Here is a 27,500-nt window from a genome sequence, read left to right as displayed (position 1 = left end):
TTTGCTCTGCCCTCAACAGGGTAGACAAAGTACGCCTGCGCCGAAGCCGCAGCGTGAAGACCAGAAGAGGATGTCATGGAATGAAGATAGGAGGCACCGGAGCGGACCTGAGACACCCATTTGACCTGACCGCAGCGGGACCGCCCCTGGGTGAGTATAATCTAACGTCTTTTTCTCATCTTTCAGGTGACATCAGGGGGTTATCTACAGCATTCCAGAATGCTGTAGATAAGCCCCTGATGACAGTGAGCTTACCTCACCATCGATTTTGGGGGTGACAGGTTCCCTTTAAAAGGAACAAAGCCAATATCAATACAAAAAGCTTATAACTTAGAAACTAAATCAGTTTCCTGATTTAATATGGATGCAGAACTAAGATGTAAAACTAGATATGTAGAGCTACCCAACTATAGCAGGTGCTGCATATTATGACAGGATGGCCAAGCATAAGCAAATATACTAGTTGGAGATTAAATTGATGGAGTGCTGTTATACTTTTCTGGCTTTACCTTCTAAGTTGGCGTCACTTTTTTTTTTATACAACAATGATTTTTTTTTCTTCCTTTGAGCAGAACTTGTCCAGTAAACTTGCTCAGATTACATGTCATGGGAACTTGTGCCACAGCTTCCAGTCCTTCAACACCTGTTACACTGACACTGGACTATGGGGCCTGTACATGGTCTGTGAGCCAAATTCAGTGGAAGACATGATGCACTTTGTACAAAGAGAATGGTAAGCTTCCTAAAGGGAAATGCTTTAGTAATGATTACCTGGTTGCATGGATTAGTTGGAATCTTCAACATCCCAAGCAAATGCTGGAAAAAATTACTACAGATTTCTCCTTCGCCTCATTGGGGGACACAGACCGTGGGTGTATGCTGCTGCCACCAGGAGGCTGACACTAAGTGATACAAAGAAAGTTAGCTCCTCCCCTGCAGTATACACCCTCCTGCTGGCTCTCAGCTAACCAGTTCTTGCTTAGTGTCTGTAGGAGGCACACAGGGTCTGGTTCAGACCAAAGTTTTTTATTTTACTTTTCTGTAATTTTTTATTTTTTAATTAAAGGGACTCTGTCACCCCCTCCAGCCGTTAGAAACTAAAAGAGCCACCTTGTGCAGCAGTAATGCTGCATTCTGACAAGCTGGCTCTTTTAGTTATTGGTGCAGTCAAAGCAGAAATAAAGCGTTTTATAATTTCGCAAAAATACCTGTCTTTAGTCCTGGAGGCAGGTCTTAACCCCCCTGCTGCACACGCCACACTGCCGTCACTCAAGGCTTCTTCGGCGCCGGGCGCCGCCCCCTCCGCCCTGTTTTTAAATCAAAACCGGCGCCTGCGCTGTTTTGTTCTGCCTGGGGAAGGCGCAGTGAGTGCTGCCCGTCTGACCTCAGATGCAGTCTCGCAGACTGCGCCTGTGCGGCCGCCCTTCTTGTGAATCCCAGCCCCTCAGTGTCTTATGATTTATTCACACTGCGGGGCTGGGATTCCTGGGCATGCGCACTGTGTGTCTAAGCCACTCACCCAGGTCGCAGTGCGCATGCCCAGGAATCCCAGCCCCGCACTGTGCATAATACACTGCGGGGCAATTTCTAAACACCCTTGTTAAAATGCCACGTTTTTGTTATGTAAAAAAAATCATACTAAGATAATGGTCTTTTGAGCAGGTGTTCATAAGCATGGCACATGTATAATTGTCAATATTTGCCTACTGTTCCTTGTAGTAGTGCTCAAAATGTGTCCCACTGTGAGATCTTCTCCTACAGCTCTCTTCAGGATGAATGACCTCGGGGAGATCAAAACATCCAACACCGCGGAGACATCATCACGTGATTCTCAACGCAAGCAATAAATAGCCAGATCTTTCACCGGGAAGGAACAACCACGGGAAGAGCAGCATCCAAAAAGGAAAACCACCTATGCCAAAACATGGTATCCATCCACAGACAGCTGTTTCGGGGTATTTGCCCCCTCATCAGTGTGGAGTAGGAAACTGGCTTTTAGGAGCAGTGCCTAGTAAAATAGCCAGTTTCAGATGCTGACCTTCCCGTGGTTGTTCCTTCCTGGTGAAAGATCTGGCTACTTATTGCTTGCGTTGAGAAACACGTGATGGTGTCTCTGCGGCTTTTCTACATGCATTTGCATATTTCCCATAAGGGATGGGGGCAGTGTTCTGGATCACTGCATTGAGAAACACGTGATGGTGTCTCCGGTGTTGGATGTTTTGATCTCCCCAAGGTCATTCATCCTTATGTTTATAGTCCTTTTATTAGGCACTGCTCCTAATAGCCAGTTTCCTACTCCACACTGATGAGGGGCAAATACCCCGAAACAGCTGTCTGTGGATGGATACCATGTTTTGGCATAGGTGGTTTTTCTTTTTGGATGCTGGCCTTCCCGTGGTTGTTCCTTCCCGGTGCAAGACCTGGCTATTTATTGCTTGCGTTGAGAAACACGTGATGGTGTCTCCGCGGCTTTTCTACATGCAGCTCTCTTCAGGTCACCACAGATTTATAATTGGATTCAGGTCTGGGCTCTGGTTGGGCCATTCCAAACCTCTGATCTCTTCGGGCAAAGCCATTCTTTTGTTTATTTGAAGATATACTTACGGTTGTTGCCATGCTGAAGGGTGAAATTCCAGTTCTGCTTCAGCTTTTTATCAAAGACCTGAATGTTTGTTTCAAAATTAATATTTTGAACTGTTTAGAATTCTCTTTTAAGGGGTTGACCTTCTGCACAGTCTGGAGACTATGCGGGAAAGGCGTCATCCCTGGGAACACTATCCATTCATCGCAAAGGTACAGGGTGGCGGTAGTGGTAGGGAACAGCTGGCACAGCCACTCCCATTTTTCCCATGGCCGGGCTCAGTACTTGCGGACACTCCCCCTCTCTTTACTGGCTGCACCCCTTCCCGGTTTCCTTTGGCCAGTCACCGTCGTGCATTTAAATCTTGTGCTCTTTTTATCCAATACGAGGCGTCTTCCTTCTCTTCTTCTTAGTCTGCTCACGCCACCACCAGCGCGCGCTTTTTCCGCTCCAATCACGGAGCTTCTCCTTCCTGACTGTTCACGCCCCTGGCGTGATAGCCAATCAGAGGGGGATTTTTGTTTTCACCGGCTGGCAGATTTTCCTGGCTGTTCACGCCCCCGGTGTGTCAGCCAATGGGATGCTAGCTTTCTCGTTTGACAGCCGGCAGATTACAGCGGTGTGGTGACACAGCCGAGGCTGTATCAGCTTCTTCATATCGCCATATCCTGCGCTCTCTGCAGACCTGTGGATGCTCTGCACACAGGGGGACACAACTTCCACAGTTCTGCTGCTGGTCGTCGCTAGCATCGGGTAGGCTCGGCTCTGCTCTTTTTGTCTTGGCTCCTCCACAGCAGTATCCCCAAGGCTCAACTTATGCCCAACCCTAGAGAGGCTTCTACTTGCCCCTCTAAGCCCACTGTGATTCACTACGTCTGTGCCCTCTGCAAAAGAAAGTGGTCTTCAGGCCAGCCTTCCCCTTTCTGCTTGTCCTGCAGCCCTTCCTCCATGTCTGCCCCACAGGAGCCCCCTAATGCCTGGGATAAGAGCACACCCCTCCCTCCGGAGTGGGCTGTTGCCATGTCAGTCGGTCTCCAACCTGACAGAAGTATCACAGTCCCTGGTCCAAGTCCTGGAGTGACTTCCACATTTGTCTACCGCCACCAGTTCTCCGAACGTCTCACGGTGATTCGCACATATATGACCGCAACCTTTGCAGGGACAAATCGGGTGCAAAGCAAAGGAAGCGGGCTCTTTTCAGTTCTTTCTCCAGTTCTCTGGGTCCCTCTGCATCCTCCTTGATGCATTCCTCACTCCATGCCCTCTCCTCAGAGGCGGCTTTTGGGTTGGATATGGATTCCCAGTCTGAGTCCGATATGGACCAGACCTCAGAAATGCAGGATATGGTCAATAGCCTTATCTTGGCAATTACCCAAACTCTGAACCTAAAGGAGGACGAGGCACCTGCTCAGGAGCACTCCATTTCCTTCAAAAGGGTAAGATGTCCCTCCCAGAATTTCCCTAATCACAGGGAATTTTAAGTGATTATGTTTAAACACTGGGAACACCCTGAAAAGCGCTTCTCAGTAAGGAAGCAGCTTGATATTCTCTATCCCTTTAGCCTAGACCTCATTGGTATAGATGGGCAGAGACCCCAATGTGGATCCTCCAGTTTCTCGCCTGTCTTCCAATACAGTCTTGTCTCTACCGGATGGTGCATCCCTTAAGGATTCTACGGATAGAAAGATGGAATCCTTGGCTAATTCAGCCTTTGAAGCAGCTGGCGCTTTCCTATGTCCCATTTTCACCTCCATCTGGGTGGCAAAGTCCATGTCCACATGGGCAAGAATGCTTCTTCAGGGTATTCTAGCAGCAGCTCCTCCGGATGAGATGGCAGATCAGATTGCCCATGCTAGCAAATATCTTTTAACCGCTTCCTTGGATGGTTGTTTCCACCAGGGATACCAGCAACATCGTTGCTATATGCCGCATTCTCTGGTTGAAAGCGTGGAATGCAGATCCACTGTCAAAAAGTCCCTCACTGGCATTGCCTTCCAAGGCTCTAGACTTTTCGGGTCCAAACTGAATCAAATAATTTTTGATACTACGGGTGGAAAAAGCACCTCACTTCCCAGTCCAAGCCTAAACGTCTTTTTAATAATAATAATAAAAAAAAAATGTTGCTTCATTTTCGATTCTTTCGGCCCTTCTCTGCCTTCCACCCAGAAGGACGGCTCTTCTGCACAAGGGGAAAGGAATAAGCCATCTTTCAAACTAGCCCCTCACTGGCGACCAAAGGTTCACTCTGCCAAGTCTTCAGGGTGCCGCGCCAACAGGTTCTCCTCGGTGTGACGGGTCACCCCCACCCGGGAATCTCCAGGGTGGGAGGCCAGTTTCTTCTCTTTCAGGAAGTATGGTTGTCAGTGGTCGATGATGTCTGGGTCAGAGAGATAGTCACGTCCGGTTACAAAATCGACTTTTCTCCACCCCAGGAAGACGTTTCCTTGTCTCGTCTGCCAAGACTCCCATCTCAGTCCCCAGGGTTTCTTCAGGCTGTCTCTTCCCTACTACGCACAGGAGTAATCATACCCGTTTCCCGGTATGAACGTTTTTCAAGGTTCTGCTCCAATCTTTTCGTAATCCCGAAGAAAGACTGACCGCTACGTCCGATCTTGGACCTCAAGCAATTGAATCGTCTGGTTCGGATAAGTAATTTCAGTATGGAGTCCCTGCATTTGGTAATCGCTTCCATGCAACCGGGAGAATTTCTTTGCTCTGTAGAAATTCAGGAGGCTTATCTTCACATTCCTATTTGTGTTCAGCTTTAGAGATTCCTACAGTTTGCGATTAAGGAGGACCATTATCAGTTCACTGCTCTTCCCTTCAGCTTGGCCTCTGTCTCCAGAGTATTTACGAAGGTTATGGCAGCAGTCATGGCCATACTTCGCTCCAAGGAAATTCTCATAATTCCTTATTTGGATGATCTTTTGAACAAGGGGTTGTCCTACCGCGACGGCGACCAGAGTCTTCAGATCACCTTGGACAATCTGGTCCATCTTGGCTGTGTTGTCAGAGAGAAGTCCTCCCTGACCCCAGCTCAGCACCTGGTGATTCTGGGTATGAGGTTCGACACATCCCAATCCCTTGTCTTCCTTCCAGAGAAGTTTTTACCCTCTGCCAGGGGCTCTGCACTCTAAAGCGTCCAGCTTCTCTCCCCCTATGGTCCTGCATGAAGGTTTTGGGGAAGATGATTGCCGCCATGGAAGCAGTGCCTTTTGCACAGTTCCATACCCGTCCTCTTCAGCTGGCCCTCTTGTCGGCTTGGGACAAGAGGACAGTCTCATGCTTCTGCCTCTCAAGGTGAGGCAGTCCTTGACCTTGTGAACGCTCTTCAGTCGCTACACGGGAAGTCCTTCCTCTTCGTTGGCATCTCATCACCACCGACGCCAGTCTCCTCGGTTGGGGAGCAGTCTTTTTCATCACACAGTGCAGGGTCGCTGTAATGCCCAAGAAGCCGCTCTCCTCATCAATCTCCTGAAGATCAGGGCAATTTTCTTTGAGGTGGAGCTGGTGAATATGCTCATGGAGGCTTCCAAACCGCCCAGCTCTTCTCACAAGGCCCCCTCTTCCACCAGAGTTCACAGTCTCTGAGTTTAACAGCATGGTCGTTGAGACCGCAGTCCTGAGGGAGGCTGGTTTTCCCATCAGGTCATTCAGACCTTGATTAGGGCGAGCAAACCAGCATCCTTGTGTATCTACCATAGATACTGGAAGGCCCTCTTTCAGTGGAGTGAGGACAACAATTTGGTCCCTATGTCCTTTTCCCTTCTTGGTTTTCTACAAGCGGGTCTTGACTCAGGTCTGTTGCTCAGTACTCTTAAGGGACAAGTTTCCACTCTGTCAATTCTTTTCCAATGAAATCTGGCGTCTCGTTCCCAGGTAATGACTTTTCTTCAAGGAGTCACCCACCTGGCACCTCCTTTTCGTCCTCCGATAGATCCATGGGATTTTAACCTTGTTCTTGGCGCACTCCAGTGCACGCCTTTTGAGCCCATTCAAGACATTCCATCTTCTCTCCTATCATGGAAAGTTGCCTTCTTAGTTGCCATTACATCCATCAGGAGAGTTTCTGAGTTAGCGGCATTGTCCTTTCGTTCCTGATTCTAAATCGGGACAAGGTAATTCTCAGACCCGTTCCTTCCTTCTTGCCTAAGGCGGTTTCTGCATTTCACATTAATGCAGAAATTGTCCTTCCCTCTCCCAGTTCATCCCCTGGAGAATTCCCTCCACAGGTTAGATCTGGTTAGAGCTACCAGGGTCTATCTTTCTAGGACTGCTCCCTTTCACCACTCTGGTGCCCTATTTGTCATCTCTGAAGGTCATCGTAAGGGACTCGCGGCTTCCAAACCCAGTATTGGCCATTTGATTCGTTCAGCAATATTGTAGGCATATTGCGTTCAGAACAAACAGCCTCCTCCGGGGTTAAAGGCTCACTCCACCCAGGCAGTAGGAGCTTCTTGGGCAGTTTGTCACCAGGCCTCGGCTTTACAGATTTGTAATGCCGCGACCTGGTCTAGTTTGCACACCTTCGAGGTTTTACAGGGTTCATGCCCACGTCTCGTTTGATACAGGCCTGGGAAGGAAGGTGCTGCAGGGGGCCACACACCGGCCGACCTAAGTCTTTTTTCCAGTCCACCACCTGACAGCACCATTGGAGGACGTCCTTCTTATCCTCAGTGGGACAGGAACCACAAGCAGTTAAAAGGACCCTCCCCACTCCACCCATCAGTGTTTTTTCTGTCCCACTGCGGATAGGAACGGCAAGCATGTCCTCTGACGGTGCTGTGCAGATGGTGGGGATCGGGGGGCCCAGCCTTTCCCTTCCCCGCCGCAAGATATCTGCGGCTGATACCTGCTATGGGGGGTCCCTCAGCCTCCCCAGTGTAGCGCTGCTCCTGGGGGTCGGGTCCGCTTCCTCCTCGTGGGGGCTCTCGGTCCGGGTGCCTGTCTGCTGGGGGGTGAGTGCGGCGGCCGCTTCCAGCAGCGGCCGGCTTCAGCATGCGGCTTCAGCTTCTGGGTCCAGCGGCCGCGTCACTACCGGTCGCGGCCAGCGTGGAGGATGGCGCCAGCAGCAGCGCCGGCCTCGTGAGGGGCTCAGCGCGGTCACCACAGCGGCGGTAAAGAGGGCAGGATCAACCAGGTAAAACCTATATAGACTCACTAGGGGGGGTCTGTATGCCGCCGGCCATCCTGACAAAGGAGCACTCGGCTATACGTTCAGATTGTTATCGGCACTATGGAGGAGACTGCCAGACCTGAGGGGACTGACCAGCTTCAGGGGCACGTGAGTGGGCTATGTTAAAGCCGTACCACAAAGCTCACCCCTCCCCCTGCTTCCCTACTTACGTACCCCACACATCTTTATTTATCCTAGGCTGACCCTCCCATCCCCACAGCCGAAAGGAAAAAATCGGGGAAAAATAAATGCCCGATATGTGCCACTAAGTTTCCGGAAAATTGGCGGAAACCATTGTGCAAATCGTGCACATCCAAGATTGTGGGTGATGAGCAGACGACGCTACTATCCAGTATGAGGACCATGATTCGACAGGAGGTTCAGGCTTCTATCTCAAGCTTGAATCTTTCCCAGGCAACTCAGTCAGACCCGCAGACTTCACGGAAGAGGCCAAGGGAGTCTAGCCCCTCTTCCGAGGGTGAGGTTTCGGAGGATTCTAACCAGGATACCGAAGATACTCAGGAAGATACGAGACGAGAAAGCAACCGTAATCCTGGTGGTTCCTTTTTGGCCGAAAAGAAGCTGGTTTTCTCTACTATCCAGGATGTCAACAGAGGAACCAGTCTTACTACCGAACAGGCAGGACCTTCTACTTCAAGGTCCGGTGTTTCACAAGAATCCAGATTCTCTTCACCTATCTGCTTGGATCCTGAACGGCAAACCTTAAGATCCAGAGGCCTGTCAGAAGATGTCATTACCACACTCCAGGCAAGCAGAAAGCCGGTGACTTCGGCGATTTACAACAAGATCTGGAAGCGGTATTGTTCCTTTCTGGGAGAAGGTCCTGTGGATACTTCGAAACCAGATATTCCCAGAATCCTCGATTTCCTGCAACTCGGATTTGACAAGGGCCTTCGGCCTAGTACTCTAAAAGTACAGATTGCAGCACTTAGTGTTTTTTTTGATACATCACTAGCCTCCCATCCCTGGATAGCGAGATTTTCCAGGGCCACGCAGAGAATGAGGCCACTTGTGAGGAAATCAACTCCTCCTTGGGACCTAAACCTGGTCCTTAACACTTTGTGTAAAACCCCTTACTTACTGTCGGAAGAGATGGACATAGCCAATCTCTCCTTTAAGACTGCTTTCCTAATTGCCATAACATCGGCTAAAAGGCTGGGGGAGATGCAGGCTCTTTCTATCCAGAATCCATATCTTCAAATCTTTGACGACAGAATAGTCTTCAAACCTAACCCAGCTTTCCTCCCCAAAGTAGTATCCTCTACCAATATAAATCAGGAGATAATCCTTCCTTCTTTCTGCCAACACCCTAAAAACGCAAAAGAAGGGGTCTACCATAACCTTGACGTTAGGGAGACTTCTAAAATACCTGGGGGCGACAGAAAGCTGGAGACAGGACACTAACTTATGCGGCCGCACGCTCTGATCTGAGTGACGGAAGCAGCGCCGAGTATGAACGTGCGAGACTCGTCCGAGTTTCTCGCAAGTGAGTATGAGCCCTAACTGAGGTACTTTGTGTCTGTCGGTGGGTGTATACTGCTGAGGAGGAGCTATTTTCCTTTTTTGCCTATTGTCAGCCTCCTAGCGACAGCAGCATACGCCCATGGTTACCTGTGTCCCCCAATGAAGGCTCCAAGAAAGATTTTTGGTACTCGCCGTAAAATCTATCTGATGTATTTGACTGCGTACAGGCACCGGACAGCATCATGATGCTATTAACCTGCAGATAAGGGGTTAATGTGCAGGTTAACATCGTTATTTCTGGTGACAAGTTCCCAGGGTAGATACACAAGTGCTTACTACTATGAATTACCATTCACGTGTGCCTGCTACTAAAGGGAATGATATATATAATATAATAATATACCGTAATAGCAGGCACACGTGATTGTCCGGAAGCTGCAGGAGCCGGTGGCTAACACTATGCCCGCTATTAAAGATCAATGAATGTTCATTCCCTTAAGTAGTGGACACAAGTTAGAGCCCGGCAGCTGCAGGAATCCAGCGGCTGCAGCTAACCGCGTGTCCGCTATTGAAGAGAAATTAATATTCACTGCTTTCCACTCTCATGGGTGTCGAGTGTAGTGAATATTAATTTCTCTTTAGCAGTGGGCACAGGAGTTAGCCGCAGCAGCCGACTCCAGTCTCCTGTGACCTGCTGCCCCTCCCCCTTCACAGCAGGTACATCTGGACAATAAGATGCACCTCCACATTTTTGGAGGAAAAAAGTGCATTTTATAGTCCAAAAAAATAAGGTACTTTTGGCAGACTACAGGTTTTGGCAAAACCTAGCCAGTCTTGGATGTTTCAGCTGTAAGAAAAGGCTTACGTGTTGCCACCTTACCTCAAAACAGATGATGAATATGGGAGATTGATGTCACGTACAGTACACCACCAGTACGTACCAGACATACCTCTAGCTCTTGTAATGTTGCGGTATTCCTTTTTTTTTTTTTTCTGTGCTCCAGACCAATTGTCTTTGTCCTTTCATCAATTTTTGAGGGATGTGCACTTCTAGGTAATTCCACTGTTGTGCCAAATTTAACCCTGTTCGTTAGGCAATCCCTGCATGTGTTGCGGCTGTCGAACAGCTGCTAGACGTGCAGGCGCAGAGATTTGAACATACTATTGAGCACGCCGATGACACTAGCACCTTATCAGTGCATGTTCGCTCATCACTATTTCCCACCTCAAATTATTTGTTTCTCAGTGGAATTTTACAAATTATGTAACATTTCTGAAATCATTTTTTTCCTTCACATGATAAACCTGGCATTTTAACAGAGGTGTGTAGACTTTTTACATCCACTGTATTTATGCACTTTCATTGCCTTTACCAGCAACATAACTATAATGTAAATGAAAGTGTGTGACCATTCTTTGTGTTACTCTACTAGGATAAGACTCTGCACAAGTGTTACAGAAAGTGAAGTTGCAAGAGCGAAAAATCTGCTGAAAACAAATATGTTGCTTCAGTTGGATGGTAAGAACATCAATGTCATTGTAATGTATTCTATGCGCCTTAGAATTTTAATCATGTCACTTGCTGTTTGTGAAGGTTCTACACCTATTTGTGAAGACATAGGCCGGCAAATGTTGTGTTATAACAGAAGAATACCTTTACCTGAACTGGAGGCAAGAATTGATGTAAGTTTTACATGTATTTTAGCTTATAGCCTTTCTGAACCAGTACTTCTGAATTTGTATTTAAGTAATTTTAAGTTACAAGCTTAAAATGCAAAGGTTTTTTTTTATATGCAGAAAACTTCATGGATCCCAGTAATTTTGACGACTTAGATTTAAAATTGGGCAACTTCGGTTGTAAAGTATGGCATTACTATGAAGTAATAGTTTTGTGGCCATTTTATGTGCTTTATTAAAGCGAACCTGTCACCACCTTTCAGGCCTGATATACAGCATTATATAATGAAGTATGTCCCCAATCCGACCTGTAAGAAAAGAAAAACAACTTTTACTATACTCGCCTGTGGAGTGGTCCGGACCAAGGGGTGTCTGTTTTCATTTGCTCGCTGTTCTCTTCTTGCTTTGTGTGGATGACGCAAGAAGGAGGGAGGTGCTGCACCAAGAACACTGACACCCCTCAGACAGGACCCACCCCGCAGGCGAGTATAATAAGTTTTTTCTTCTTACGGGTTGGGGGCAGATATACAGCATTATAGAAGGTGGTGGCTATATCTTCCATCAGCCAAACCTGGTGACAGGTTCCCTTTAAATGACGACTTGTGCCACAAGATTCATGTCATAGGGTGGTATGGATGGGGTCAAGGACTTTTTTATTTCTTAGTGATAAATAGGGGAGCAGAGGACCCTCCTTCTTCAATAGTTAGGTTACAGGAAATATGGTACTGTCGATATATACACCATGAATCCGAATACCAGTTCAAATTTTATGCGGCCCTTGAGTGGTACAATTAAAAAAAAAAAAAAAAATGGCACTAAGACAAAGTGTGCACCTCTGCTCTAAAATGTTACCTTAAAATAATGTCTCTTCCTGAGAATTTGTGTTAATGAACAGTTCCTTATAGAATGCAAGACACATGCACAACCATCTTCTTCATTCTTTTAGTTAATTGATGCCCAGACCATACGAGACGTGTGCACCAAATATATTTATGACAAGAGTCCAGCAATAGCAGCAGTTGGTAAGTATCATATTAATACATTTAGCAAAAAGTTCTAATGATACAGGGGATGATAGGAATGAGCAAGTGTACTTGTTGCTCAGGTTTTCCCAAGCATGCTCGGGTGGTCTCCGAGTATTTGTAAGTGCTCGGAGACTTAGTTTTCATTGCCTCAGCTGCATGATTTACAGCTACTAGACAGCTTGATTACATGTGGGGATTCCCTAGCAACCAGGCAACCCCACATGTACTCAGGCTGGTTAGCAGCTGTAAATCATGCAGCTGCGTCAACAAAAACTAAATCTCCGAGCGAATACTCGGAGACCACCCGAGCAATGAGTACATTCGCTCAGTACTAATATACTTTTAGTAACACCCAGCTACTTTCTTAATATTGTATTTTTTCTACACCACATCAATAAACCCAGGATGATGGCCTTATGAGCAGTAGTGCAGAAGGACAGATTTACTCTAAACCCATCATTGGTATTAACCCATTATCTACCAATGTCCTTTTTTTGCGACGCCTAATCTTTTGCTTCTAGCAACTAAGATTTTATAATTTGGTCCAATTTTTTGTGTTGTGTTTGTAAAATTAATGTTTTCAAAATAGGAAATCATGTCATTGTCATTTTTAATTGAATATTGGCATGCCCTTTTCTGAAAAATCCGTAAAATGAAAATTTCTAATTTGGCAAGTAATGGGTTAAAGGGATGTTTCAACATTGCCACCGGATAAATTATAAACGTTTGACTGCTAGAACTTCCTCCAATGAGGCGCTGATTATGGCTGCAGGACTTATGAACCAGAGGCCAAAGCTAGCAAATACTTTGATACCCATGCTCTTCATCTAAATCAAATTGTTTTGCTTTATCAGGGCCCATTGGACAGCTTCCTGAATATGACCGGATTCGCAGTGGCATGTACTGGCTTAGACAGTAATCAAAGTTATTCAAGTACCATATTTGTTTGTTTTAGGAAGTATTCTGTAACGTGGCTGGTTCTTGTTGCGGTTGAATCCCTGGTATGCTGAAATGTTGATCAGCATTGATTACTGCAATTGAAAGGACTGATTATGGAGCCTCACAGCCAAAGTTTACTAGGAGGTCGTTAATCAGTGCCATTTTAGCTGCAATCCTTTTTGCAAACCGCAGCAATATGTAAACCCAGTTTAACATTTTTTTTTTAATGAGCCTTGTAGGTCTCAATTGTTTTCTTTAATAAAATATTTAAGGAATGTGTCCATGAGTTCTCTGACTACTGTTGAGGGGGCTTTTGTTTGAATGCTCGAAAAACGGGATAATGATGTGCCACTACTTGAGCCATAAAATTTAAAGAGGTTGTCCAGTATTTTTACATGGATGACCTATCCTTAAATGGATCTTTCAGCCTCCTAGGATGTATATAACCTATTAAGGTCTGTATGCTAATGATTTCTTCAAGGTTCCAGGGCAGGCGGTGCCTTGAAGAAATCTCTGCCTGCAGTGTTCATTATAATACTACCCCCCTCCCATGTACAGTTATATGAAAAAGTTGGGGCACCCCTATTAATCTTAAGCTTAATGTTTTATAAAAATTTTGCAACAGCTATTTCAGTTTCATATATCTAATAACTGTTGGACACAGTAATGTTTCTGCCTTGAAATGAGGTTTATTGTACTAACAGAAAATGTGCAATCTGCATTCAAACAACATTTGACAGGTGCAGAAGTATGGGCACCCCACCAGAAAAGTAACATTAATATTTAGTAGATCCTCCTTTTGCAAAAATAACAGCCTCTAGTCGCTTCCTGTAGCTTTTAATGAGTTCCTGGATGAAGGTATTTTTGACCATTCCTCTTTACAAAACAATTCCAGTTAAGTTTGATGGTCGCCGAGCATGGACAGCCCTCTTCAAATGATCCCACAGATGTTTAATGATATTCAGGTCTGGGGACTGGGATGGCCATTCCGGAACAGTGTAATTGTTCCTCTGGATGAATGCCTGAGTAGATTTGGAGCGGTGTTTTGGATCATTGTCTTGCTGAAAGATCCATCCCCTGCGTAACTTCAACTTTGTCACTGATTCATGAACATTATTGTCAAGAATCTGCTGATACTGAGAGGAATCTATGCGTCCCTCAACATTAGCAAGATTCCCAGTGCCGGCATTGGCCACACAGCCCCAAAGCATGATGGAACCTGCACCAAATTTTACTGTGGGTAGCAAGTGTTTTTCTCAATCTCGGTTTCATCAGTCCACAGGACCTTCTTCCAAAAAGAAATTGGCTTCTCCAAATGTGCTTTTGCATACCTCAGCCGACTCTGTTTGTGGCGTGCTTGCAGAAACTGGTTCTTTCGCATCACTCTCCCATACAGCTTCTCCTTGTGCAAAGTGCGTTGTATAGTTGACCGATGCACAGTGACACCATCTGCAGCAAGTTGATGCTGCAGCTCTCTGGAGGTGGTCTGAGGATTGTCCTTGACCTCACCATTCTTCTTCTCTGCCTTTCTGATGTTTTTCTTGGCCTGCCACTTCTGGCCTTAACAAGAACTGTACCTGTGTTCTTCCATTTCCTTACTATGTTCCTCACAGTGGAAATTGACAGGTGACAGGTTAAATCTCTGAGACAGCTTTTTGTATCCTTCCCCTGAATAACTATGTTGAATAATCTTTGTTTTCAGATCATTAGACAGTTGTTTTGAGGAGCCCATGATGCCACTCTTCACAGGAGATTCAAACAGGAGAACAACTTGCAAGTGGCCACTTTAAGTAGCTTTTCTCATGATTGCATACACCTGGCTATGAAGTTCAAAGCTCAATGAGGTTAGAAAACAAAAAAAAGTGCTTTAGTAAGTCAGTAAAAAGTAAGTAGGAGTATTTAAAACAAGAAAATGATAAGGGTGACCATACTTATGCACCTGTCAAATTTTGTTTGAATGCAGATTGCACATTTTCTGTTAGTACAATAAACCTCATTTCAAGGTAGAAACATTACTGTGTCCAACAATTATTAGATATATGAAACTGAAGCAAAAAAATTTTTTTTTCTAAAACATTAAGCTTAAGATTAATAGGGGTGCCCAAACTTTTTCATATAACTGTATGTCAGTTATGGCCCTGGAATCCTAGTAGTTCTAAGTAGTGGACAACCTCTTTGAATAAACAATCCAAAATATTCAACTTTGGTCTAAATACTGTATACAAAAAATAAATAATTTCTAACCAACTACTTGTACAGCATTTGCTTATTTTATTATAAAACACACAAACAGACACTTATTTTTTTGTCTTTGTTGCATTAAAGACTTGTTCTTGAGCAGCTTTCTTGGCCTTTACCATCTCTACCAGCTCCTATGAAAATCAAAACCATGAAATTAGTTTATTAACCACCACATGCTTTATCACAAATTTTCCACTTAATATGCGAGAGGGTATATGACAGGGCTGTGCAGTCGGAATAAAATGGACAGACTCAGACTCCTAGAATATATAATACATTGGGTACAGTATGTGCTGTAAATGTTTTCATAATTTGTGAAAGTTATCAAATATCCTATAAATGTCTATTCTGTTCCTGATCTAAGTATCTGGGCTTTTAGTTGAGAAGAATCTGTGCTGCACTTTATGTACATGCTCAGTAGTGACAAGGGCTGTGGGGTTGGAGGTTTGGCTTACTGTCTCTACAGCCCTGATTACAACAGATATTTCATCATAAAAATGTCTAGGGGGAAAGACAAGTAATGGAAAACTGACTGAACATAGAACTAGTCTGAACTGGTGCATACCCAAAAAACAACACAGGCTAGTTTCACATTTGCGGTCGGGAGGGCTGCGGATGGCAGCGTACTTCCTCCCTTCTTCCTCCTTGAAGCCCCGCCTACTTCACCATTAGATTATACTTACCCAGGGGTGTTCCCGGTCCGGTCCGGGGCCTCCCATCTTCTAACTATGACGTCCTCTTCTTGTCTTCACGCTGCGGCTCCGGCGCAGAGCAGGGCAGAGCAAAGTACTGCAGTGCGCAGGCGCCGGGAAAGGTCAGAGAGACCCAGTGCCTGCGCACTGCAGTACTTTGCTCTGCCCTCAACAGGGCAGATAAAGTACGCCTGCACTGGACCCGCAGCGTGAAGACAAGAGGACGTCATCGTAAGAAGATGGGAGGCCCAGGACCGGACCGCGATGCCCATCGCAGCGGGACCGCCCCTGGGTGAGTATAATCTAACCTCTTTCTCATCTTTCAGGATACATCGGGGGCTTATCTACAGCATTACAGAATGCTGTAGATAAGACCCTAATGCCGGTGGGCTTAGCTCATCGTCGATTTTGGTGGTGACAGGTTCTCTTTAACATAGCAAATAGATAAATGGCTGCACTCAATTGTACTAAAGCAAGTGAATGTGTAATACATGAAACGTGAATAGCATAATGGCTTGTGAAATCTATGAAAAAACACATGAGATGCTTAGCACAAAATTTGGCCAAAAAATGTGAGCCCATCCACCAACGTCAAGGTAATCTCATGGATCGGATGTTTTTTCATAGATTTCACAAGCCATTATGCTATTCACCAGGGCTGGACTGGGACTAAAATTCAGCCCTGGCATTTGAAGTTACACAGGCCCACTTGTCACATGGTGACTGTATAATATCTTTGTACACTTGTAGACAGGGCCGGTTTTAGGCAAAGTGGGGCCCTAGGCAAAGTTTAAAATGGGGCCCCAAATGCTAACATATTGCACATCACACAAAAGCATTTCGGTTGTATTTACATGCGCTGATCTCAGGCCGCTAAATAAATAATAATAATCTTTATTTTTATATAGCGCTAACATATTCCGCAGCGCTTTACAGTACAGTTATCATCGCTGTCCCAGTTGGGGCTCACAATCTAAATTCCCTATCAGTATGTCTTTTGGAATGTGGGAGGAAACCGGAGTGCCCGGAGGAAACCCACGCAAACACGGAGAGAACATACAAACTCTTTGCAGATGTTGTCCTGGGTGGGATTAGAACCCAGGACTCCAGCGCTGCAAGGCTGAAGTGCTAACCACTGCGCCACCGTGCTGCCCAAATGAGTTTGATCGGCAATACTGAAGTTGTTCAACGCTTGTTTCCCGGCCTCATTCCACCAGCTGAGGAATAATGATGGGACATCACTAATAGATCAATAACAGATCACCATACAGTATCATGTTATCAGCAGCACATCTGCAGTTTACATCGGTGATGTGCTGCTGAGAACAATGATTTTTGTTCCAGCGAAAACAATTTGAATATGCAGCATTTTACTTGTTTAGTAAAATACACCCCATAGTCCTCCATATAGTATAATACACTCCTCATAGTGCTCCATATAGTATAATGCACTGCCATAGTCATCCATGTAGTACAATTCACTTTCCATAGTATAATGCACCCCATAGTTCTTCATATAGTATAACTTATTCCCCATAGTCCTCAAAGTATAATGCAGCCACCATCCTACAGAATATAATGCAGCCACCCTCATAGAGTATGATGAAATCACCACTCAAAGAGTATAAATATAATACAGCCCCCCATAGAATACAGCCCACCTCCCCATTATATATAATGCAGCACCCCATAGTATATAATATACCCCCACAATAGTATATAAGGCTACGTTCACATTTGCGTTGTGCGCCGGCGACGCAACGCACAACGCAAATAAAAACGCACGCAAAAACGCTGCGTTTTGCGACGCATGCGTCCTTTTTTGCCGAAATTTGGACGCAAGAAAAATGCAACTTGTTGCATTTTCTGCACCCAACGCTTGTGGCAAAAAAACGCATGCGTCGCACAACGCATGTCCATGCGCCCCCCATGTTAAATATAGGGGCGCATGACGCATGCGTTGCCGCAGCGTCGGGAAACGCTAATGTGAACGTAGCCTAACACAGCCACATAGTATATAACACGGCCTCCCCCATAGAATATAATATACCCCCATAGTATATAGAACAACTAGCATAGTATACAGCACAGCCCAGGCCACATGGTGGTATATAGCACAGCCCACATCTCCCCTCCTCCTCCCCCCCCAAGAATGGCCCCACAGTCCAGTAAAACAAAAAACAAAAAAAAAAACACACACTCCTCTCCTTGTGCCTGCGTTGCTCTCTGCTCCTGTCTCGGCGGCTACCGCTGCACTGCCTGGGACACAGTGAGTGCACGCACCCCCGCAGTGTCAGATGCAGTGCGGGGAATGATGGGAGAGGGAGCGTCAGCAGATGCGCTCTCCTCCATCATTGCATTCAACTGTGCCGGCGTCATAGACGCCGGTATAGTTGAATGCAGTGGCGCACAGCAGCCCACTACTGACACCGGCCCTTCTGGCATTTGCCAGAACTGCCCGCTGGCAAGTCCGGCCCTGCTATTCACATTATTTATCACACATTCACTTGCTTTAGTACAATTGAGTGCAACCATTTCTCTATTTGCTAGAGGGGAAAGACCGCAATTATTTGTGAATGCTGAACAGTACACACATTCATTGTGCAATTGGCATCTCACCTTATATCTTTTCATGCAGTCCTTCTTGGACCTGCCAGGGACAGCATCTGCAATCTTTTCCCACCTTTCAGGAGTATTTACAGGAAATGTTTTTAATGCTTGCTCAAGAAGTTTTTGTTCTTCAGTGGTCCATGGAGTAGAGGAGTCTGCACCTGGAGCTTTTAAAAAAAAAAGACGATGTTTCATCTTTGATACCAAATAAGGTTAGTTAATTTTTACTTTTTATCTTCCCATTCATCTAAATAGGGCTTGCACCACAAACAACCCATTCACATGTGTGAAACTGGTTGCTAAAACTTCCGTGACTTAGAATGTGTCACAAATACAGCCCTTAAATAATATGGACAAATTATAGGGAACAGACAGCAACTTTTTGTGCTAAAGAATACAAACTGCCTATTTTTTAAATGAAACAATTGCAGAAATGTTTAACCCAAAATGCATGTATTTCGAAGAAAAAAAAGTCCACAAAGCTATCCACATCATTTAAAGGGCAATAACAAAGCCTATAACATTTCTGAATAATGTACATTAGATTAGTACAGGGGTCCCCAACTCCAGGCGTCGAGGGCCGCCAACAGTGCAGGTTTTCAGGATTTCCTTAGTATTGCACAGGGGTTGGAATCATCACCTGTGCAGACGATCACATTACCACCGATGCAATACTAAGGAAATCCTGAAAACCTGCACTGTTGGCGGCCCTCGAGGCCTGGAGTTGGGGAACCCTGGATTAGTAAATTATCTGCATTTTGTCTCATCTCCAAACCCTTCATATTGACAAAGATCTGAATCCTGCCCCCATACCCCAGGTAGTACTTCACTGCTGTATTGTAACTTGATTCAAACCCCTTCATATACATCCATCTTACATGTCGCGCGGCCCGAGATCTCGCGGGTGCACGCAGGCGCAGTAAAAAAAAAAGACATCAAGTGATGTCAGTTGTCGGGCAGCGCGAACTGCGCATGCCCAAGGCAGAATATGACCACGCATGGGGCCTGGACAACTGAGTAACGCCGAGGAGGCGGCGCCCTTCTCGCAGAGTGATGGCTGTGTTGTGTCTGGATGAGAGGGGAAAGACCTGCCTCCCTTGCGATTTCACAGGTATGAGGGACCAAATTCAAAAGTGATTATTTCTGCAGTGCAACGAACAATAACTAAAAGAGCCACCTTGTCAGAATGCAGCATTAGTGCTGCACAAGATGGCTCTTTTAGTTACAAACGCCTGGGGAAGGGTGACAGGTTCCCTTTAAATGAACATCTATGCTCCCAGGTAGAAACCTCTATAGGTGCAAACTTGCAGATGGTATTTTTCAATCACATCTCTTCTCAAATTACACATTTTATTAAACACTGAATATCAGATTAACTTACAAATTAGGTGACAATTTATTTATGAACATATATTCTCAACTTCTAATTACAGCCTTAATTTCTATCTTCAGCAGTGCACTGCATCCCAGTTTTCTGACTACAGGGGAATTGGTGTTACTCTTTGATTGACAGCTCACATCAGCAACATAGTGACTTCTGGCCTGTGCACCTTCCTTTATACAACTTTATCTGCCTCCTCCACATCAGAAGTGATAGGAGGTAAAGTGGGGGCTTTATACAATTTAAAGTAGTGTCTGGAAAGGTCGGAATATGTGCAATTTCATGCAATCTTTAGATCTGGATATCAATGGGGAGCTGTGTTGGCAGCAGTTGCAGCCATATGTGCAGAGAGATCTGGACCAAGGAGGTATCGTAGGAAGTGTGGCATACTGACCTATAAAGCAATGCTTCTGGATGACTATGGAAAATGAAGTTTACAAGTTCCCTTAAACTGTATCAGCATGTACCGTTGGCCAAACAGACAGTGACTTACCTTCAAACCGCTCAGAAGGAATAGCATTGTCTACAGACTGAGCTACAACTTTATGTTCCTTCTTGAATTTATCAAAAGCTTTCTTATTAATGTCGTCCTTTTGCTGAGGATCTGCAGTAAAAGTAAAGTAATGTTAATCTTCAGCAGACACACAATGTACGTATTCTGGTAATCTCACTAGTGTTTGGAGGTGACAATGTTCTATCCCCAGTAAAATAAAAGTTTTGGGCCATTAATGTGTTTTTTCTTTACTTTTTTATTTTGTTGTGGTATTCTTTGACTGTTTTTGCGACAAATTCGTCAAACTGACATAGTTCATGAATCTTACAAAATTTGGGCAAAAATGCCCGATGTAAATAAAATCACTAACAGTGAAATTAGAGTACATTTAACAAAAACTGCAACTGATGAAGTAACAGAAAATATGGAAAACCGAAACCCCATCTCTAGTGGAAAAAAGTTATGAAAAACAACAAACAGGTAAACACAAAATAGACTTTGAAATAGGCACAAATTTAAAAAAATGAGCGAATGAAAAAAAAAAAATGGAATGAATCTGACCCATACTTGGATCATAATACAGTCCAAGTGAAAATCTTGTTGAAAACTAATAAAATGCATGGCAAATATTTGTATCTCCTCAAAATGTCAGTCAGTATTGAGGACACACAATGAGTGTATACAAATCGTTGCTTAGATAAGCAAAAATAATTACTCTGAAAGATCAACCAATCCTTATAAATACAGTACAGACCAAAAGTTTGGACACACCTTCTCATTTAAAGATTTTTTTTGTATTTTCATGACTGAAAATTGTACATTCACACTGAAGGCATCAAAACTATGAATTAACACATGTGGAATTATATACTTAACAACTGAAATTATGTCTTGTATTCTAGGTTCTTCAAAGTAGCCACCTTTTGCTTTGATGACGGCTTTGCACACTCTTGGCATTCTCTTGATGAGCTTCAAGAGGTAGTCACCGGGAATGGTCTTCCAACAATCTTGAAGGAGTTCCCAGAGATGCTTAGCATTTGTTGGCCCTTTTGCCTTCACTCTGCGGTCCAGCTCACCCCAAACCATCTCGATTGGGTTCAGGTCTGGTGACTGTGGAGGCCAGGTCATCTGGCGTAGCACACCATCACTCTCCTTGGTCAAATAGCCCTTACACAGCCTGGAGGTATGTTTGGGGTCATTGTCCTGTTGAAAAATAAATGATGGTCCAACTAAACGTAAACTTGGTGGAATAGCATGCCTCTGCAAGATGCTGTGGTAGCCATGCTGGTTCAGTATGCCTTCAATTTTGAATAAATCCCCAACAGTGTCACCAGCAAAGCACCATCACACCTCCTCCTCCATGCTTCACGGTGGGAACCAGGCATGTAGGGTCCATCCGTTCACCTTTTCTGCATCGCACAAAGACACAGTGGTTGGAACCAAATTTGGACTCATCAGACCCAAGCACAGATTTCCACTTGTCTAATGTCCATTCCTTGTGTTCTTTAGCCCAAACAAGTCTCTTCTGCTTGTTGCCTGTCCTTAGCAGTGGTTTCTTAGCAGCTATTTTACATGAAGGCCTGCTGCACAAAGTCTCCTCTTAACAGTTGTTGCAGAGATGTGTCTGCTGCTAGAACTCTGTGTGGCATTGACCTGGTCTCTAATCTGAGCTGCTGTTAACCTGCGATTTCTGAGGCTGGTGACTCAGATAAACTTATTCTCAGAAGCAGAGGTGACTCTTGGTCTTCCTTTCCTGGGGCGGTCCTCATGTGAGCCAGTTTCTTTGTAGCGCTTGATGGTTTTTGCCACTGCACTTGGGGACACTTTCAGGCTATGTGCACAAGTTGAGGATTAGCCTTAGGAATTTCAGGTGCGGATTCTGCCTCTCCTGGCAGAAAACGCAGCTGCGGATTTGTCGCATTTTTTGTGTGGATCCGCAGCGTTTTTTGAGCGTTTTTGCTGCAGATTTTTTGCAGATTTACTGCGTTTTTTACCTCTGCGGATTTCTATAATGGAGTGGGTACAAAACCGCTGCAGATCCGCAAAAAAGAAGTGACATGCTACTTCTTTTAATCCGCAGAGTTTCCGCACCGGATTTTCCGCAACGTGTGCACAGCTTTTTTTTCTCATTAATTTACATTGTACTGTAAATCAATTGCGGATCTGCAGCGTTGCTGCACCACAAAAAATGCTGCGGATCCGCAGAGAATCCGCAACGTGTGCACATACCCTCAAAGTTTTCCCAATTTTTCAGACTGACTGACCTTCATTTCTTAAAGTAATGATGGCCACTCGTTTTTCTTTACTTAGCTGGTTTTTATTCTAATAGTCTATTCAGAAGGACTTCAGCTGTGTATCCACCAGACTTCTGCACAGCAGAACTGATGGTCCCAACTCCATTTATAAGGCAAGAAATACCACTTAGTATTAAACCTGACAGGGCATACCTGTGAAGTGAAAACCATTCCCGGTGACTACCTCTTGAAGCTCATCAAGAGAATGCCAAGAGTGTGCAAAGCAGTCATCAAAGCAAAAGGTGGCTACTTTGAAGAACCTTGAATATAAGACATAATTTCAATTGTCTAACACTTTATTAAATATATAATTCCACATGTGTTAATTCATAGTTTTGATGCCTTCAGTGTGAATGTACAATTTTCATAGTCATGAAAATACAGAAAAATCTTTAAATGAGAAGGTGTGTCCAAACTTTTGGTCTGTACTGCATGCTGTGATAGGGGAATAAAACTAGCCACACACTGCACAGAGCGGGTCCTAGACAACCTCATTTTAACAGCCAAATACAGTGAGCTAAGTGGTACACTACCGTTCCAAAGTTTAGGATCACAGAGAAATTTCCTTATTTTTTAAAGAAAAGCACAGTTTTTTCCAATGAAGCTAACATTCAATGATTCAGAAATACACTCTATACATTGTTAAAGTGGTAAATGACTATTCTAGCTGCAAACGTCTAGTTTGTAATGCAATATCTTCATAGGTATATAGAGGCCCATTTCCAACAACCATCACTCCAGTGTTCTTTTGGTACTTTGTGTTTGCTAACTGTGTAAGAAGGCTAATGGATGGTTAGAATACCCTTGAAAACCCTTGTGCAAGTATATTGCCACAGCTGAAAACAGTTTGGCTGATTAGAGCGCCTATAAACCTGACCTTCCTTTGAGCTAGTTAAGAATCTGGAGCATTACATTTGTTGGTTCCATTAAACTCTCAAAATGGCCAGAAAAAAAAGAACTTTCATGTGAAACTCGATTGTTCTTAGAAATGAAGGCTATTCCATGCGAGAAATTGCCAAGAAACTGTAGATTTAATACAATGGTGTGTACAACTCCCTTCAGAGGAGAGCACAAACAGGCTCTAACCAGAGTAGAAAGAGAAGTGGAAGGCCCTGCTGTACAACTGAGCAACAAGACAAGTACATTATAGTCTGTAGATTGAGAAATCGACTCACAGGTCCTCAACTGGCAGCTTCATTAAATAGTACATGCAAAACACCAGTGTGAACATCTACAGTGAAGAGGCGACTCCGGGATGCTGGCCTTCAGGGCAGAGTGGCAAAGAAAAAGCCATAGCCGAGACTGGCTAATAAAAGGAAAAGATTAATATGGGCAAAAGATCACAGACATTGGACAGAGGAAGATTGGAAAAAAGTGTTATGGACAGACGAATTCAAGTTTGAGATGTTTGGATCACACAGAAGAACATTTGTGAGACGCAGTACAACTGAAAAGATGCTGGAAGAGTGCCTATCTCCATCTGTCAAGCATGGTGGAGGTAATGTGATGGTCTGGGGTTGCTTAGGTGCTGGTAAAGTGGGAGATTTGTACAAGGTAAAAGGGATTTTGAATAAGGAAGGCTATCACTCCATTTTGTAACGCCATGCCATACCCTGTGGACAGCGCTTGATTGGAGCCAATTTCATCCTAGAACAGGACAATGACCCAAAGCACACCTCCAAATTATGCAAGAACTATTTAGGGAAGAAGCAGGCAGCTGGTATTCTATCTGTAATGGAGTAGCCAGTGCAGTCACCAGATCTCAACCCCATTGAGCTGTTGTGGGAGCAGCTTGACCGTATGGTATGCAGAGGGGCTTCTGGAAGCATGGGGTGAAATTTCTCCAGATTACGTCAGCAAATTAACTGCTAGAATGCCAAAGGTCTGCAATGCTGTAATTGCTGCAAAGGGATCATTCTTTGACAAACGCAAAGTTTGAAGGTGAAATTTATTACCCGATCAAATTACAGAGGTCACAAAGGTACGATCACCTATTCTATATCAAGTATGACAATCAGACGACTTACCTAGCTTCTGTAAGGATTTGGCCTTATTTATTACATCCTTTGCAGTTCTTTTTATTCCAGAAACAGAGTGCAAGTTCATATAATTGGCAATAACTTCCCACCTGCATAACAAAATGAATTGGAATAGGTTAACTTCATGATGTGATCATTATGCAGAGGGTACGTAATGCTTTTGAGATGGAAAACAAGTCTAAAATACCCATTTCATTTTTAAGAAATATTTTCAGGAAATGCATTTTGATCCATTAAAAATGGTTCCTAAACGTAGGAAATGCTGCACCCCTTACCGTACAAGGGTAGTCTCTAGGATTCTAGAATTTGGTTTCTTGAATTACAGCTATCAAGCCACTTGTTGTAGACTGATGCCATGTCAGAGATAAAACGAAAATTGTAAAAGAGTTACCCAAGAAACGTTTAAAGGGAAATTCAGTATACTCAAATAAATGGGTGATATTTTATTCAGATTTTCCATTTTCACATATATTTGCAACTTCAGCAAAGAATTAAAAACATAATGCCAGAGTTGACTTATGGCCATAGTACAATACTGGCAAGAATGATTGCGCAGTTTTAGTATTCTGACAGCTCTGCTGTTACCTGGCATTAGTTCCAGCAGGAAATAAGTTCACAGCTTTTATCAGCAGCTGCAGGTCATCTTCTGACCAGGACTTGCTGCTACCACCTCCACCAGAAGAAGACTGCTCTGCCCCTCTTGTGGACTGCCTCATACGAGCCTCCTCCTGTTCCTTCTCTCTTTTAATCTGTGCATTTACTTCTGCAATCTAAATGACAGACAGATTTAGGTATTTTGTTTTAAGTCAAAGCATACTTTAAAATTTTGCTGCTCACAGAAATTACATAATCACCAATTCATTGAAATATATGCCATGTAATACTACGACAAGTTTTGAGTGGAATATTTCTCATTACTACAACGCTACTTTAATAATAGGTTCAATCTGTATTAATTAGTACTAGATGGTTTTTTTTATTCACATACCTGCTTCTCCACAGCACTTTTACTTTCTTCTTTTGAGCTTCCAGAAAGGGCCTCATTTAGAGACTGTAAACTAAGAGCAGAAACGACAGCAGAGAAGTCAATAAATACAGCATGGTAACCACCATTAAGTATGAGAATTACATACTATACAAAGGCATTCATCATTTGTTTAGCAACATAACGATGAATACAGAACAAAAAAAAAAACAAAACAGGATTTCTTGGTTGCTTACCGTAAAATCTGTTTCTCGGAGCCTTCATTGGAGGACACAGGAACCATGGGTGTATGCTGCTGCCACTAGGAGGCTGACACTATGCACATAAATACATACTACTAATAGAGTTATTAAACTCCACATAGTAAAGAAGCGTTTTAAATTTAAACAAATAACTTTTTTAACATGTAAAAACCACATACACTTAAAAAATGCCTCACAATCAAAATTAGTGAAAACCAGACAGAGGTCAGCTCACGAATCGGCAGAACACATACATCTTATGGTATCGTACATATGTCATATGTTACCTCAAAATTGGTAGGGCCACGCAATGTAAATAGTTTTAAAATACCGGTACAGACTACATATATAGGGCACTGTCTGCGACTATCAAAAAAATGTCAAAGCACACTGTATACTCCTGTCCCCTTACCACAAATGGAGAGATAAAATTACTCCCCCATTTCAAGGGCAATTGCCCAGTGTTAAATATGGCATGGATAGACCTTATATCCGTATTGAAACGCTAATCCAATCACCAGGGATAGCCCATATAACCTGCATGTATCGCCAGTATCAGTATAAGGAAAGTACAAAGCTGCCAAGAAAATCCCCAGACAAACCCCTATTGCATCTCCCGTACGGCCCACACATGAACACAATCAAGAGATCAGAATCTGATCTCATACATATTACATCTCGGTGTTTGCCGTAATCCTAGCCTCGTGGCACGCTGAACCTCCGTCAACCCCGACGCGCGTTTCGCATCTGCTTCCTCTTGGGACGCCCCCAAGAGGAAGCAGATGCGAAACGCGCGTCGGGGTTGACGGAGGTTCAGCGTGCCACGAGGCTAGGATTACGGCAAACACCGAGATGTAATATGTATGAGATCAGATTCTGATCTCTTGATTGTGTTCATGTGTGGGCCGTACGGGAGATGCAATAGGGGTTTGTCTGGGGATTTTCTTGGCAGCTTTGTACTTTCCTTATACTGATACTGGCGATACATGCAGGTTATATGGGCTATCCCTGGTGATTGGATTAGCGTTTCAATACGGATATAAGGTCTATCCATGCCATATTTAACACTGGGCAATTGCCCTTGAAATGGGGGAGTAATTTTCTCTCTCCATTTGTGGTAAGGGGACAGGAGTATACAGTGTGCTTTGACATTTTTTTGATAGTCGCAGACAGTGCCCTATATATGTAGTCTGTACCGGTATTTTAAAACTATTTACATTGCGTGGCCCTACCAATTTTGAGGTAACATATGACATATGTACGATACCATAAGATGTATGTGTTCTGCCGATTCGTGAGCTGACCTCTGTCTGGTTTTCACTAATTTTGATTGTGAGGCATTTTTTAAGTGTATGTGGTTTTTACATGTTAATAAAGTTATTTGTTTAAATTTAAAACGCTTCTTTACTATGTGGAGTTTAATAACTCTATTAGTAGTATGTATTTAGTATCTTTGGAGTGTTGCCCATCCTGGTTGTAGGGGAAATGGGCTGGTGCTTTGTGCTTACTATGCACATAAAGTTGAAGGCTCCGAGAAACAGATTTTAGGTAAGCAACCAAAAAATCCTGCTTTTTCTATCGCTTCGTTGGGGGACACCGGAACCATGGGACGTCCCTGGGGAGGGAAAAGCAGAAAACTC

At 44.1% G+C, this 27,500-nt stretch overlaps 2 protein-coding genes across 2 annotated transcripts in view; one reads left to right on the top strand and one right to left on the bottom strand.

Annotated features, from left to right (window-relative positions):
- The window catches only part of PMPCB (peptidase, mitochondrial processing subunit beta), a 71,762-nt gene extending 56,632 nt beyond the window's left edge, over window positions 1-15,130 (top strand). The window contains exons 9-13 of the mRNA XM_069765115.1: window positions 573-733; window positions 10,676-10,761; window positions 10,837-10,925; window positions 11,866-11,941; window positions 12,799-15,130. Of these exons, the coding sequence (XP_069621216.1) occupies window positions 573-733; window positions 10,676-10,761; window positions 10,837-10,925; window positions 11,866-11,941; window positions 12,799-12,863 (477 nt within the window). The 3' untranslated portion in view covers window positions 12,864-15,130. The remainder of the gene's footprint in view (window positions 1-572; window positions 734-10,675; window positions 10,762-10,836; window positions 10,926-11,865; window positions 11,942-12,798) is intronic.
- Window positions 15,131-15,134: 4 nt separating this feature from the next.
- The window catches only part of DNAJC2 (DnaJ heat shock protein family (Hsp40) member C2), a 69,321-nt gene continuing 56,955 nt past the window's right edge, over window positions 15,135-27,500 (bottom strand). The window contains exons 12-17 of the mRNA XM_069765114.1: window positions 25,622-25,691; window positions 25,219-25,403; window positions 24,622-24,722; window positions 20,301-20,411; window positions 18,436-18,593; window positions 15,135-15,255 (exon numbers count right to left, since the gene is read on the bottom strand). Coding sequence (XP_069621215.1) covers window positions 15,181-15,255; window positions 18,436-18,593; window positions 20,301-20,411; window positions 24,622-24,722; window positions 25,219-25,403; window positions 25,622-25,691 — 700 coding nt within the window. The 3' untranslated portion in view covers window positions 15,135-15,180. The remainder of the gene's footprint in view (window positions 15,256-18,435; window positions 18,594-20,300; window positions 20,412-24,621; window positions 24,723-25,218; window positions 25,404-25,621; window positions 25,692-27,500) is intronic.

The sequence above is a fragment of the Ranitomeya imitator genome, chromosome 4, assembly GCF_032444005.1.
Source record: "Ranitomeya imitator isolate aRanImi1 chromosome 4, aRanImi1.pri, whole genome shotgun sequence".
Lineage (NCBI taxonomy): Eukaryota > Metazoa > Chordata > Amphibia > Anura > Dendrobatidae > Ranitomeya > Ranitomeya imitator.
This window is presented reverse-complemented; position numbering and strand designations above follow the sequence as displayed.